This window comes from Hermetia illucens, chromosome 3 (assembly GCF_905115235.1).
Source record: "Hermetia illucens chromosome 3, iHerIll2.2.curated.20191125, whole genome shotgun sequence".
Classification (NCBI taxonomy): domain Eukaryota; kingdom Metazoa; phylum Arthropoda; class Insecta; order Diptera; family Stratiomyidae; genus Hermetia; species Hermetia illucens.
The window spans coordinates 88,559,624-88,576,060 of record NC_051851.1 but is presented as its reverse complement, the minus strand read 5'-3'; the positions used below and the strand labels follow the sequence as shown (position 1 = coordinate 88,576,060).

General features: G+C 41.9%; 1 protein-coding gene across 1 annotated transcript in view; it reads right to left on the bottom strand.

The window, feature by feature from the left end:
* Nucleotides 1-3,977: 3,977 nt before the first annotated feature.
* The window catches only part of LOC119651479, a 57,788-nt gene continuing 45,328 nt past the window's right edge, over nucleotides 3,978-16,437 (bottom strand). The window contains exons 3-9 of the mRNA XM_038055090.1: nucleotides 13,342-14,417; nucleotides 8,133-8,361; nucleotides 7,877-8,074; nucleotides 7,331-7,823; nucleotides 6,348-7,273; nucleotides 6,060-6,242; nucleotides 3,978-5,993 (exon numbers count right to left, since the gene is read on the bottom strand). Coding sequence (XP_037911018.1) covers nucleotides 4,717-5,993; nucleotides 6,060-6,242; nucleotides 6,348-7,273; nucleotides 7,331-7,823; nucleotides 7,877-8,074; nucleotides 8,133-8,361; nucleotides 13,342-14,417 — 4,382 coding nt within the window. The 3' untranslated portion in view covers nucleotides 3,978-4,716. The remainder of the gene's footprint in view (nucleotides 5,994-6,059; nucleotides 6,243-6,347; nucleotides 7,274-7,330; nucleotides 7,824-7,876; nucleotides 8,075-8,132; nucleotides 8,362-13,341; nucleotides 14,418-16,437) is intronic.

The following is a 16,437-nucleotide window of genomic DNA, read 5'->3' as shown; positions in this document are numbered from 1 at the left end:
GTAGTTAGGGATAAAATGCACCCCCAAAAATGAGAAGAAGAAGAAATTTGAGGTCTAGTACGGATAACCAGCGGAAATCGTCTGACTTGGTGACTGGGTCAGGCTCTCGTAATGGACAGCACGGCGTCAAAACCGCTTGTCATGGGGCGGTTCGCCGTCTAGGCGCCACGACGACCAGGAGCACAGCTCCACCTGCTGAAGCTGTTTCGCCACAATCTGTGGCGACCACTTCAGCAGGTTCGCGTAGGAAGCGAATGAAATGGACTGAAGAAATGAACCTCTTCATCATCCGCTCCTACTAAGAAATAACGGCGAGGGCGGATACAACATCTTACCGCCCCTTGTTGCACCAGAGATTCGTCGAGCGTTTCCCGCAATTCGCACACGTGACTGTGCAGCGAGTCGCAGACCAGTCGCAGACCAGTACCGCTTTATTACTCGCAGCGACACAATACCGGCCACCATCAGGGAACGTGTTCGACTTGAGGTCATCGGGGAAACTAGTGACCGAGAGTTGATGTGGACAGAGGCGGCGGTATCAATAACACCACACCGCACTGCAGGCAACAGTTTCGGTACTCGCCGAAGCACTCTTCTCCACCATCCAGCTGAGGTTTCCGCTGAGGTTCGGGACGAATTCCAAAGAGCGTGTATAGAATTCTCGGATATGGATTCTTTGCATAGACCAGGTATTCCCAGGCCCTATGCATCTCCAGCAACTCCGGGAATTCTATCTCAAATCAATGATGAGATTGCATCTCGACTGTGTGCTGATATGCCGCTGCTGCAACTACAACCACTTGTGTATTGTGGTGCAGTTGCGGCTATCAGATTGCACGTTCAGAAGATTCGCTTTCGTGTTATTGGTTTGAGCGACAAAAGAGATCCACCATCGAAAATTCGTCTGGATCGTCGGCGGGACTCACTAAGGCAGGACATTGCTAGACTGATTCAGATCAGCACTGGCAATGCCAGCCGACGGGTGAGAAATAAAGTACAGAGGGTTACCGGAACTATGTCATCCCCAGTGAGACACCCGTAGTTGAAATTCTGGACACACTAAAGCAGAAACTTTCTCTCATATGCAGTCGGCGAAAGTCACTCCAGATGTGTCCAGAATGCAACATACGCGAGGAACCAGCGAAGCCTTTTCAGATCTTTCAACGAGACAACAGAGCGTCCAGACAGTGCAGTTTTCGGTAACGGAAGCGAAAGAGTATTGGGGTGGACTTTGGGGGTTACCGCTGAAGGCACCCGCCATGCCAATACACCTGGCATGAATTTTGCGGATGTTACTGAAGAGAAAGTTCGATGAGCCATAAACAGCTCGTAGAACTGGAGGGGCCCAGGTCTGGATCGGGTGCAGAATTTCTGGTATCACTGCGGGGATTACCTACCTTATCCCTAAGCAGGACACGATGCAGGACCGCATAGATACACGACCGATCACTTGCTTACCAACCCTCTACAAATTCATAACGTCCATTATTAGTGGAAGGATCAATGCGCACCTCGAGACCAACAACATTCTGTCCGAGGAGCAAAAGGGCTGCCGAGTTGGGTCAAGTGGTTGCAAAGAGCAACCCATTATCGGCTCGATAGTTGTAGGACAAGCAACTAGAGGCCAAAGAAACCTATATCGATTATGTCAAGGCTTTTGATAGCGTTCCGCATACCTGGCTAATCGATATCCTACATCTGTATCGCATTGATCCGAAACTAATAAAGTCCCCTTTGATTTTGTATGGCACTGAACCCCCTTTCATGGCTATTTTATGATGCTAGAGGGCATGGTTTTGCAATAAAGTATGGCCTACGTATTAAGTGCGAACTGACACACTTGATATACTTAGATGACATCAAGTTGTATGCTGGTACTGACAACCATCTTAGAAATCTGTTGCGAATAATAGACATGTTCAGCGGTGATATAGTTTGGATTAGACAAGTGTCGAATCCAAGCCATCCGCAAAGGTCATCACGAGCCGCATGCCGAACATAGCATTGGTGACCTCCACATCGAGGCTATGACCGAGACAGACTTCTACAAGGAAGGGTTCTGCAAGGAACCCATTTTCGAGTTGGTGATCTGAAGGATGCTCTGCTGTCCGAATTCCTGCGACGTGTAGAGTTGGTGCTGAAATCTCATCTCTCGGGGAAGAATAAAATAAGCGCGTTGAATGTATTCGCTATCCCTTCACTGGCTTATGCATTCGGAATATTGCGGAATATTGCCGACCAGTGCAGAATGTGTGGTTCGGCGTTAGAAACGTTGGACTATCTCATTTCTGGCTGTATTGTTATGGCACCGGTGCAATACATCACCAGGCATAATGCTGTATGTAAGGTTATCCATCAAAACCTTGCATATAAGCACGGGCTGATCACGGGGATATGTCCGGTTTACCGATATGAGCCACAAGCAGTACTTGATAGTTCTGCTTATAGCATGTATTGGGACCGGCAAGTTCTGACTGATCGCCATACCGCACACAACAAGCCTGACGTACTGTTAGTTGACAAGACGGATCGCTCCGCGTATATTATTGATGTTGCTATCCCCCATAATAGCAACATTGAACGGAAATACGTGGAGAAGAAGGTGAACTATGAGCCATTGGATTGAGAAATCAAAGAAATTTGTCGTCTCGAGTGGGTGGTTGTAGTTCCCATAAGATTGTCAGCTACAGGTATTGTACCTAAATCCCTGACGGCTTCCCTTGATGTCCTGGGACTTTCGCACAGTCTGGTTCAAACCATGCAGAAGTATACCATTCTGCATACGTGCTCGATGTTGCGGGGAGTACTCGTCGGCTTCTCCCACTGACCTTCCACCGGCCACCACCACCAGCGCCCCTTTAGTTTTTAAGTAGGTATGATCGTCCGAGCCTAAAAGCTTGGCACTTAGTGCCAGTATTAGGTAAAATCCGGCATCTGCTGAGATTGTGATAACTTGGAAATAATAATTCTTGGCGCAAGAATTAAAATGGATAAGGGCGTTGAAGTATATTAGGGTACTTCATTCAAAACCGTAATGGTATACTACAGTACACTGTGGGAGGCAATGTGGTCAGCATTGCGCTCGCCCGAGATTATTACTCTGATTTGACTCAGGTACCAATTCACAGCTAAGTCGACTAGTATCCGACGTCAAAATTACGATACAAATCCCACTGCCACCAGTGAAATTTGAACCCCGACCTTCCGTACGACAGCCTTGCGTTTTAACCACTCAGCTATCCAGACACTTTTCCTGGACTCTTTCATGTTCTGATCAATAAATACAAATCTACTCGCTAAAGTTGCTTTGAGGCTCAAAGTTAACTAACTCCTGCTACCATGGTTGAGAGTTGCATGTATGTCCTGAGTTTTAAGATCCATACTAGCCTACTTGCCGGACGTACTGCTTTATATAAAATCTGAACAGGCTGTATTTATTATTGTCAGATCACAGAACTGAATATCAAAAAGATGCTTATTGTACGCTCTTTTAAAAAGGCAGGTTGTTTTCTCGGTTATTTTCGAAGATGAACCGTTTTTTTCCGTCAGTTCCGCAGTGGATTTTTTCATTTTTTGTTCAATTTAGTGGGTTATTTTCTTCATGATGTGGTTCACAGCGTTGATTTGTTTTTGGGATTTTGATAAATTTTATGAAGTGATGACACGCAACGTAACGTTAAAACTTCAAATTGTTTGCCATTTTGTTATTCAGCAAAACGTTATATTGCTGATATTCGTTTCAGTGCATGTTATAAAGTACTGAAAAATTCCAATTCAACTAGAAAAATGAGAAAAAATACTGAGATACTATTGAACTTCAAAAAGTATCAAAAATGCCAAAGGCAACAATTTTCGTTTGAATCGATGCGATCGATGCGATCGTTTTGCAGAAAAGGGCATATGACAGAGAGACAGACAGTAAACCAGTAACCTCAAAAAACATATAGCACACAAAAAATAACAAATTCTCAAACCTCTTAGTTTATATAAATAAATATGTTTTTATTTAAAACATGAAAGCAAAAACAATTTTAATGAAAATAGCATAATAAATAAATACAAATTCAATCTGTTATGAGCTGTTATGCCAATGATGGTCCTCCTTGCCGACGACGCCAGCCAATCTGAGAGGCACTACACAATTTCGATTGCGGTAAGCATATTTAACAACGAACAGCATAATGGTGAAACTATTTACAGGTATCGTATGTACGTAGAATAACGATTAGGTTTATGTACAAATTAACGTAGAAATAAGATAACTCTAATATTAAGGACACATTTTTTTCATTTTTATAATTTCTTAAAAAAGATGCAACGGTGGCAGGTAAACAGTCGTCGGTAATTATAAAAATAATTGAATGATGGTGGGACCATTATTCAATCGATTTTTATGGGCATTGTGCATTTCATATTGCCTGGGCTTGGTGAGAATTTAAACCGAAGAATGCATACATATATATATAAGTCAAGTGTAATTCAGAATATAAAATACCAAATACTATTTTTTTGTCACCCTTGGCTATGTAACAAGAGTTATTAATTTATTGAGGAGAAAGGAAATTTTCGAGCCATCAGAGTATATATACATATGCAACCTGCCCCGTAGGGCATGGCAAAACCTTCCCCAAATGGTGCAATATAGATAAGCACTACGACTTCCCTGCCATTCGATTTTCTACACCGTACCTTAAAGTTACATGTCTAACGCTACTCTCAGTTTTTCTCCTCCACTTTTTCCTCTGCACTTTTAATTTTTTCAGTTTCCGTTGCATTCAGTACAAAAATAGGCGAACTATAGTCTAAATACTTGTCCCCGGTTCCCAGGACCCGATTTTCAGGGTAAGTTGTAACGACTTTCTTTTTACCGCGCTTAAGCATGATATAAACCACGAGGATACTAACAAGAAAGGCTGACGACGTCGCCAAAACGAAAACGATTATTTGGAAGGTATTCTCGTGGACACCCGATGAGACCTGGGGTAAAGGTGTTGATTGACGATGGTTTACGATGTGGGACAGGGTTATGTCGGGCTTCAAAAGACCTTTGCCGAGAATCAAATCTCCTTTTTTCATCATTTCCTCAAGTGCAAAGGCTATATCGATCTTTTCGTCATTGTGAAGATCGAATTTCAAGTCCACAGAGCCATCAATGTCCTCATGGACACGTAGATTTTCAACAATGGGTCCAAGTAAGCGGATCAGTTCTTTCTGCAGTACTTCGTAGATATTTGGTATAGTCTTTCCAGATTTGTTGATGAGATGGAGTTCAATAGCCACTGAATCGATTGGGGTGTAAGTACATTGCTTTGTGGCGATTTTAAAAGTATTAGTGTTGGGTAGTTGATTCCCTGCCGCATCCACACACCAGCATTGATCTCCGTTGCATTGGATAGGCAAGAAAGCACCATTTTCATCACAGGCTACGGAAAAGGCACTACTTAAGGAACGACATCTTGTTGTTGTCTTGACGAGATGAGTTGTACTCTCGGAAGGCTCTTCATTAGTTAGTTGAGACATACTCTCAATTTTTGGAATTGGAGATCCAAACTCCACCGGGATGGGTTCGATTTCATCGAAGATTTCATTCTCCTTATCATCGGCAAGCACGGTTAATTGCCGGACTAGTTCTTCCATTAGCGGATCACCCATCGTATCGGCTCTAGCTTCTACACGTTGTCTTGCTTGTCTATGGTTACATACAGGTTCCAAATCGCGAGTTAAAGTTCCTTTTAGAGGAGCTCCCTTTTTATCAGCACACCAGCATACTCCAGCTTGAGATTGACTATTCGACTTATCACTAAAGTCAAATGCTCGTCCTGTGCTGGTAGGTGAAGGGTTGTTGCCGAGTGCTGGTTGTTTCCCTAGGCACTGTATAGGACTCCATTGACCGGTGACAGGATCGCAGCGTGGTTGGAACCATACAGACATATGACCAGTGCGCTTCGCCGCCAAACTATTCTTCAGCTTGAGGCGTTCACAGGGGCTGAGAGCTGAAATTTGAATAAAAAGATTAACATGACCTCCATACAATTTCAGAGTGATCAAAAGGATGTTACCTGGGCATACTGATTTACATGCAGTTTCACTATGGAAAATATTTTTGCTTTGACATGAATTCTTTCCGGAAACCAATAGCGGAACGCACTTGTTTAATTTTGGGCTGAATCGCCACTTTGTGATATTTTGTTTACTATCCTTGGCAAAGCATACGGAATCAATAGATTCGAAGCAAACGTCGCCTGAAATATAGAATAATTATTAAGGAAATGGAGTGCACAAATTCTTAAACGAAATAAGAAGATTCGCTTGTAAGAATTTTGAAATAAAACAAAAAGAATACTCACGCGTCTTTGCACAGCAAACACCCCTATTCGTCATCGGATTTAGCTGGCAGCTATGGGTGGTTGGACATGATTCATCTTTATTTTGGGGTCCACATAAAATATCCTTTCCATCTTGTCTTAGTGGCAATCCTTCTGGACACAGGGATTCTCTTCGTGGTACACAAATTGGCATTTTCGGACAAGGTCCAGATATACATTCAACGTTAACTAACTGGCACTCCTCATTATGCATGCATGGAATTTCATCACATAAGTTTCGACACTCACAAGTTTGGCAACCATTGTTATCCATTTTGTAGCCATTCTCGCAAGGGGAGCATTCTTTTATTGGACATTGGGAGGCAGAGTTCACTTCGCACACAGGAGTGTTGTCGGTAACTCTAGTGCCGCTAATCTCCTGACCATGTTCGTCCACACACCAACATATTCTATTCGGACCGCACTGCACCTGTTTCCAGTTTCCTGTATCTCGATCGCACTGAGCAATGTAGATCTGTTTCGCAGGTATGCCTAGTTCGGAGGCTTGATGCATCTGAATCGATCGTAAATGTTCACATGCAGTTTTCATTTGTGGCTCAACACATTGAGTACCGCATCCATTTGAACAGCAGCGTTTGTTACCATCACAATGAAAATCTGATCTACATTCATAGGTGCATGCGTTAGCTTCAATATTATCTGGGCCTGGAGGGACCAGGAACGGGCACTGTCCTGGTTTACGCGGAAGACAGGCTGGCACAGGAGGACAATATTCTCCTTCGCAAGATACTTCAACAGTGCGACATTCCTTTCCATCAGAGCATGTCACTCCATCGCATGGATCGCGACAGTTACACACAGGACATTTTGTTTCGGGATCGAGGATAAATCCGTACTCGCAGCCCATTCGGCAAGTTAAATCGAGACAATCGACAGATTCTTTGAGTCTGGAAAGAAAGTTAGTTTATTGAATGGAAAGTCATCTGGACGATGGATGCACTTACTCTAGACAGCTTTTCTCTGTTACATTTCCCCCTCTTGTTGCAGGGATTTCTGTACCAAATCCATCTACGCACCAGCACTCTTCCACTTCCACCTCCACCAAGCTTTCCTTATTCTTTCCATATACGGGTAATGGATTAGTTAATTTCTCTCCTTTGTCATGTAAGCTTTGCAAATTAGACGGTCCAGTGGAAATTACTTTGGCACTCCGACCTTCTATCTGCTCCATTTGTGGAGCCGTAACTGGATAAAGATGAAGGCGTTCGCTAGAAGCTGAGCGTTTGGTTCGTTTAGTTAGAAGTTGCCGCATTTCTCGTATGGTATTTTCTTCAAGAATCCTTTTCTGTTCACTCCTTGTAACGGTAATCTTTTTCTTCGCACATTGCCTGTGTGTGAAGGACCCATCGGCTGAACAGGTAGGTGGAGAAAGTGCGAGCTGCATTCCTTCTTCCGTACCTTCCATTCGATCCGAAAAACTTCGGAGATATTCGCACACTAAACGAAAGTAAAAATGAGAGAAGACAAGGGTAACACAGACTTTTACTTACTTGATTGCTGACGCTGCATTTCTTCCACGGCGGGAGTTGTTTCCTCTGGAACCGGACAACAAACGTTTAATGGCTCTCTGTGAAGTTTGGTGCACATATATTTTTCTGGACAATGAATTTTATTAGTCAAAACTCGAGCTTCCTTATCTTCCTCATCGAAAAATGATTTCGACTGGAAGTTTCGCGATTGGCGCCCTTCTGAAATTTTAAATTATTTTCAATAAAATCCATGGCTCCAATATTATGAGCAGTTTACCATTGTGACAGTAGAAGACCTCGCCAGTGATGTTATCCGTGAGTGGTGTTCCAATATCACAAGGGTTTGAATATGATAAATCAGGTTTGCAAATCGGAGCTGATGCACACAAGGCGGAACCTGACTCACATAGCGGATCTGAGGTAATTTCGCAATGTGATCCTAGAGGACAAAGAAATCCCTCACATGGTGTAGAACATTCACAAGTTGGGCATCCATTATGGTCGTTCTGAAAAATTAAGACACATTATTGATCGAAATTTAAAATCACAAGTGCACATAGTATAAAGTAGTAGTATTCACTACTGTGGAAAACCTGTTGGCAGGAAGTGTAAATCCTGTGCTAGGTTAATGCTGACGGCATCCACAAGGAGCGCCCTCATTCTATGATAATTCAGAATAAAAAGCGTCGTAATTGTATAATCTTATGCAAGCAGCCTTTCTATAAAAAACCGAATCCAGGAAAGGGTCCCTAAGTGATTATCTGACAGGAAAACATGGTTTCGGGACTGTAAAAATATTAGTTTGTAGGTTTCTATAGTTTCCATCATTTGCTCACTGATGTTCTGATGTTCTTCTACTTCTTTAGCCTTTATAATTCGGAGCGGGGTTGGCTCGTCTAGATGGGCTTCGCTACTTTCTCTATCTTAGGCTTGGGCAAGGTGGAGTCGACTGGTTCCCAAATCACCGGCTAGCGTATCAGGTCGTCCATGTTTCGGTTGAGCTTTGGGTCGTTTCTATCGACTTTGATTTTAAAGTCAATATAAGCTAATGAGTTTTCGCCAGTGCCAATTGCATGACCATACCATGGAAGACGTCTCTCCGACAATTTTTTTTCATTGCCAGCATTCACAACCATAGAAGGCGACAGGGCGAACTATACTGCGGTAAATTTTGGATTTAAGGTATTCGTTGATGCGTCGCAGAGGTCGCAAAGAGCGACAATTGTGAATCATTACTTCATCCACATTGCGCTGATGCATGGAACAATGTCAAAGTACCTTTCACTGTCGATTGAGAGCATTGATCCGAGGTACTTAAACCACTTAGCTTTCTCTAAATCGCTTTTATTAACCATGCCAGTGCCTGGTTCCTTTGGGTCGAACGGCAGAAATCCTGCTTTAATCAGGTTCGGAGACAATGTTCCAAGGGACAATCATCCCATTTTTGTCCAAGTTGTTCAGCTTGGTTATGAGACGCCAAGGAAACATTATCTGCATGGAGCAGTGTGTAGTGTCCATGACAAGAACAAAGAGTGGCGACAAGAGGCTTCTTTGATGAACTCCAACAGAGACATGAAGCACAAGACCTCCCACAAGCTCATATGGGCATCTGTCGCATGAATGCTTATCCGCTAGTTCGCGTACATTAAGAACCTAACGGTTAAACGAAGAGGAGGAGAAATAGGTTCGTGCAAACATTTTTTTAATTTGCCCCGAAAATATTTGAATCGTAAACAATTTGGGATAGAATCGTAAAGTAATTAAATATTTGGTTGGAATTTCCTTTAGGTTTGGAATTCCTGATGCTATAAGGACATCTCGGAATGTCACGGTAGTTATAATGTCTTCTAATACAATGTCTCCTAATACTCCTTCCTTTTCGTACCTGGAGGCGAGGCTCATGTCGAGGATCAGCAAGTTATTAAAAGAATTTTTAGAAATAGAGAGATTGCCGTAACGAATGAAATTAGGCCCAAAATAAACAAAGAGAATACACAAATCACAAGAAAGCCGCCAATCAGACAAAACGTAAGTTTAGTGTACTCTTACAAAGGGCAACCGCGAAATATATGAAATCAACAGATCATGTTTCCCCACAGAATATCCAATTTCGTACTGCCAATTTAAAAGCTGCAATTATGCACAGGAAAATAAAGTTTAGAATTATGCCTGACGCATCCGAAGTTTTCTTTGGGGCCAAGAAAAGAGACTAACAAAATTAGATATATATTTTAGTAAAACCGAAGGGCCTTATTCTACGGCCCTGTTCATATATACCTCCCGAAAGCATGCTAAAGGACGTTAATCAGGCATGCAAATATTTTGGAAATATGTCTGGATGTTGAGAGTATTACTATAATAGTTCAATAGTGGAAGAAGTTAACTGGGGCAATGGGTCTCTCATTAGGATAAATTTTGGGATGGACTTTTGAGTCTTGGCTTTTGGGAGCGTATTCAAGGCCAGATTTAACCGGACTTGGAGTATTTGCCTAATGTTATCGTGAAATTCGTGGGATTCTGGCGAGATCCCAGGTTCGGCCACGTGAGATAGAGTTAGGGATTACAGTTTCCGCCTCGAGGCGCTAGATGCTAGGGTTTACTACAAACTCATAATCAAGGCAGTGCTTTGAACTGGCTGCTTTGGATGACCTGGAATTGGTACCAGATCGAGGAACAGATGCGAGGACCCCCGGAAAGAGAGAAGCATCTTTCATTATGGTCGAGGCTTTTCCAACACCTACAGGTCATAATGTAGAAGCCGCATTGAGCAACAAAATCATCTTGCCACCGATGTAAACCTAAGCACTCTGTTCTTCGGACCTAACCTTTTATAACACGGGCGTGACACCACCACCTATCATTTCAAGGAAATTGTAGCAATATCAGTTTGCCAGGAAATACATTTTTAGGGCAGCAGATAGACGATGTTAAAGTCAAATCGTTAACACGGGCCTGACACCATCACCTACCATTTCAAGGAAATTTAAGCAGTATCAGTCTGCCAAGGAACAAATCTTTAGGACAGCAAATAGATAATGTTAAAATCAAATCGTTTCACTCTTCGGCTGTGTTAAAATTGGCGTCGAATGTTATCAACCCAAACCTACACTAATGGATGTCGTACCAGCGAGCGTTGGAGATTCCTTTTCTTTAAGGTCGAGAGCTTAGAGTGTACTACGATAAAGAAACACGTTACTAATGTTGAGAATCACAATCCCCAAACAAATTTAATTTGGTTTCTCTCCCATCCTCGAAGAACCCCTCTGCGCTGAGATTGACGGGAGTCATTAAGCCATAACAATACACTTCGTATTCGCAGGTCACTCTGGGGATAACTTCCTTTAATTCTAACAAATTCCACCAGAGGAGGTGTCTAAAATTGAGGTTACCCTCACAGATCGTTTATTCTATTTGTTCTTGTTGTTCTATGGTTGATTTAAAAGTCGTCCCGGTACACTTACGCCATAAAGTAGGGCACTAACAAGTCTTGTTCCCTTCATCAGTGGTAACAAGGCAAGTGGTTCCCGAAATATCGGTATTTGCAAGACCAATAAATTAACACTAGCGAATAGAAAAAGCAAGTTTTTGTCATTTCAAATAATAAAACGTTTCCAGGCAACAATGTGTTGGTCGAGCATCTTTAAAAAGCATTTTCCATGGGATTTAATCTTTAAGATATGCATGATATCTAACGTACTATTCATACACGTACATATACTTTTCGGTACTTCTCGTGGGGGAATGCTTCGGAGAGAGTGCTCTGATCTTTACTGTGATACGCACTTTCCTCGGTCACGACCGGCGGAATTTGAATATCGGATTATTTAATTTCTTGCCTTAGCATGTCATATTTATAGTTAACCCACATACTGCATTCAATATGGACCGCTTTTACAATATCTTGACCAGTGCGCCAGAGAATACTGATAAGCGCTGGGCCACCAACAAACCTGCTGCTTTTCCCGGCACTAGTCAAGTTGTCATCCACGTCCTAAAGGGGTGACATAAAGTCGGGCTGACTGCAAGAACGTGCAACTAAAGGCTCTAATGTTTGCTTTGGGTGGTGGTCGAACGTAATGCGTTTGAAATCGGATATAATAACAAATAGCAGCTGCTGCAAATAATAATGACTTTGGTACTCTATACTGTAACATACGGTTTGATGATCTTGTGGAGAACGTAACGGTAGGATTCTCATTTGCGATAGCGAGCAGCTAGATCCTGCAAAACCGGATGAATTTCCTCCTATTAGGGATATAATTGCCAATTACCATAACATGTAGATATTCGAGCAAAGTCAAGCTGGCAGAACTATTCCTTGCATCACCTTCAGTTTCTGTAGAGCTGCAACTTTCACTTGTTCCAGAGTTTTGACAATTTAACGTCTCAGGAAGTAATGGGAGTGATAACTGAAGATTTATTGGCCTGGTCATTATTGTTGCAGAAATAATAACAAAAATAATTATGGAACCCTTGGGAAAAAAGCTCAAAATCCTGGTCCCCAAAATAACTTCCGCTCTGCACTTTTCCTATCCGTTCTTCATCGATAAAGCTTTAAAGTTTCTGCCGATGATGCCAGACTACTGAGCCTGCACTCAGTATAAATCAGTATCTTTGTGATTGTGGTCTCCAAATCAATCCCTATCCGAAAAGGACCGTGGGCAGGTACTCACGTAAATTCCCTAGAACTTAATTGCCGATGATGGTATCGAGCTTGATAGTCACAATATCTTGTACAGAATCTGGATATATCTTTATCACAACACGAACATCAAAAGGAGCCTTAATGCGAGCGTTAACGTTTTTTTGCGCTGCTATATGGTTTCATGAAATATAAAAGAAAATGGCTTTTATATATAGTGTTTCTAAAAAGCCTCAAGCCTTCATTAATTTTTGTTTGCGATGTGTCGATATTGAAAGAAAAAGTACATCGGCGTACCAACTCATGGAAGAATTGCATGAAAAGTGGAAGTGGCAGTCAGGCCACAGGTTGGCGACGGGCGACATTTCCTTTGGTATTTACCATACAACGGAATCCTATCCTAGTATGAACAACGAGTGGATCAACCTAGAACAGTGGATTGAAAGTGCAAACTTCTCCAAAAGTCATGTAGGGAGCTGAAGAATATTGCCAGCAAGCGTAGGTCTGACGGGCCGTTCTCACATAGGGGTTTATGTTAATCATATATATCGGGGCATTAGAGAATTTACTAAGATTTGTAAACGAGATGTGATCAAAACGCTATGAACGTTATGAAAAAATGAAAACCAACGAATTGACCACCTACTGCCCACCAGTTTCGTATTCTGTTTTCAGTAAAAATTATTGAATAGTACAAGCCACAAGCCCACATCTAAAATATTATTAATTTGTTGTCACTTTCATCAAATTGCGAATGGTGTCGCTTATGAACTTCTACACCCACAAACATATCAATTCCAATTTGCAAATTGAATTATACTGTTGAAATATATGATGCTCTTACCTTGAAACCATATTCGCAAATAGCTGCACAAATATTTGGATCGCATTGCTCCATATTCACACTCCGGCCGGTGGCCTTCATAATAATATTTTCAATTCCATCACAGTTTACCATGTCGGCAGCTCCCATTGTGCCTTTAATTTTGTGTCCGGTTCTGGAATCAACGCACCAACAAACCAAACCATTCCGCGAACATTGCTTGGGGGAGAAAGTTCCTCCGGGACCATTGCACTCCGGAATATAGCCCCGACCTTCTCGTTCACTTACTGCCAACATTTCTGATAGCGTTCTAGCTTGATGGCAAGTTGTAATATTGAGAGGTTGTTGACAACTGAATTGACATCCCTTAGTAAAGCAACACTTTTCCATATGAGCGCATTCTAGGTCGTGGGTGCAAGGTGTTCCGCACATGTATCCAGACGTCTCTTGATATTCAGCATCATCGGGTTTGGGACAAGCGCCTGGTTTTTTGTACTCTAATGAGCTTGGGCAGCAAACTCCATAGTCATTCCCTGATTCAACTAGACATTGATAAAGAGGTGGGCAGACTGGTTTGCCTGGATCCAGGCCACATAAGAAGGGCTGAATTGTTCCTTCAATAGATAGTGGTTGACCAGCTGGGCATAGATTGGTGAGACTCCTAGCTTTCTTACAAGTTGGTATTGGTGGACACGGCTCCGCTTTACATTTCACCTCTTGTGGTTGACACGCTTGTCCTCCTGGACATTCAATTCCATCGCAAGGATCTCGGCATCTACACATCGGGCATCCACTTCGACGATCACGTGCGAAACCCGACGGGCAAAACATTCTACAGCTTGAACCAGGGCAATCGGATGGCGCATTGCAATTTACATCTTCACGGAGTTTGCGCCTAGTCCCTGGTAGTTCGACACCATAATCATCGACGCACCAACAATCTTGACTACTAGTTTCATTTGCGCATTGGATTGGCTCGAAATCACCCAGGGTTGTACATCGTGGTACTCGAACGCTTTTGACCACAGGACTATTAGAAAGAGCCTTGGCTCGTCGGGACTCAGCACTTCGTAGGTGTTCGCAGGCGGTAAGGCTTTCTGGAAAGAACAAATGTTTGTTTTTAATAAACATGTATTCATATATTTCCGAAAATTTCATTAGTTTTTTTAAAAATAAAAATAGCTAGAAATATTTTTTACTAAACATGTTCAGACGTAACTAAAATGTTTTGCTTTTTTTCAGGAAAGCAGCTAATACTTTTTTTGATCTAGCCTTTGGGATACCCATCCATGCAGTCGAATATTGTTTCAGATTTAACTTTGTGGTCATAAAGAGGAAATAAGCTCAGTCAAAACATTTCGTTTCTCTGAACTCTGAACTCTGATAGATAACAAAACGAAGAAATGATTAACTGAATTGTAGTGTTTACCGCTCGCAGTGAATTTATTTTTCCATAGGTTTGCTCAGTCGACTTTTGTTATTTAAGGTTTTCTGTAAAACAAAATCTCATTAAAATCTGTTTACTGTCTGTCACACGTACTTTTCTCAGAAACGAGTGCGTTTATTGACACGAAATTTGATGGGAAGGTGGATACTGAGAACCGCCCCCCCCCTCCCCCCTTACAGTGAGTAATATCGTTCTACGTTGAGTCCAAGGGGAGGGGGGCCAGATTAGGTCAGCATTAGTTTTTCATTTCTAATAAAAGCTAAGACAATTGGGATGGTCAAACGACAATCCTGAGTGGCCGAAGACGACCTAGAGGGAAGAATCATCCCAAACACTTAAAAAGTTGGCGAAATGGACCGTGAGGTCCGCCCGCAAATACTGAAGCTCCATCGATGCGCCCGGTCGACAAGTGCTAGCAATACAAATGGTGCCTCCCGTGGGGCTCAGGAGGTTATAGAAGCGCGGCCTCTGAGGTTGAAGAGACAGCATCGAGGCTGTGAATTGTCATGGATCTCACCACTCGATCGCAGCACTTGGGTCCAGAGATTGACAGCTCCACGTCCGAAATACCCCCATATTAATATCCGCACAGATAAGGTTAAGAATAGTATATTACTATCTTTTTTTATAAATTGACTGATCACCCCCTTAAGTTTACCATTGAATCATCAAATTCTGCAGTAATGTAGGTTATAATATAAAGCAATCATCATCATCATCAACGGCGCAACAACCGGTATCCGGTCTAGGCCTGAAGCGCCGAATTGCTGGTTTTGTTCTTTTTTGCCTTTTGTGTTAGTATACTCGCCCCGAATATATGCTAACAGTTTCAGCTGTATTAAAATCGATTCAATGGCCGTCTGTCTGTCTGTTACACCTAATTTGCTCGAAAACGGCTGAATACGTGGTCCGTGATTACCTTTGCATACTACAAGTGCCGCCCTTTTGTTTTCAATTTAAGAGCGAAAGTGGGGCGCGAAATTTTCTTTACAGAATATGGCCGTGTGCCGTATAAAATGAAAGGGCTCAATTAGTATTTTTCGCGAAAAATTAAGAAACCATTTTGAAATTTGAACATGTCATTATACATACTCAAAAGAATGGAGGGTAGATTGGTGTTACGTATTTTGATTAACATCCGGTTTTTGACGTTGAAAATTGACTAATTATTCGTGTTTTTTTTAAAATGTTTGATTCTAGATCATTTTATGAAGAATTTTATGTAGTTTGTTTTGGGACGTTACAGCGACCCAAAATCACTCATGGCGTAAATTTTTGTCTATTATGAAAGCTGAGCAGAAAAAAACAATCTGGAAATGTCCAAAGATTGCTTTCTTAAATACTTTAAGATTACAATAGCATAACATATTTACATATACAAAGATTCAAGAAGAAAATTTTTTTCTTAAAAAATAAAGTATTTTAAAATTTTGAATATGCTACGTCCCCTTAAGGGGAGATATAGATTTGGATGTTCGATCGATCAATCTATTTTTTTAAGTTTGAGATGTCCAGAATATGTGATGAAAAGAACAAGATAATATTTCGATAATAACCCAGTTACAGTCGAGAAAGTGAAACGTGTCCTACGAGGGTTTTATTCGTTTCGAAATTTTCAACCGCAAACCAATAAAATTTTTGACGATAGTTATGGAAAGGTGGCATACCTT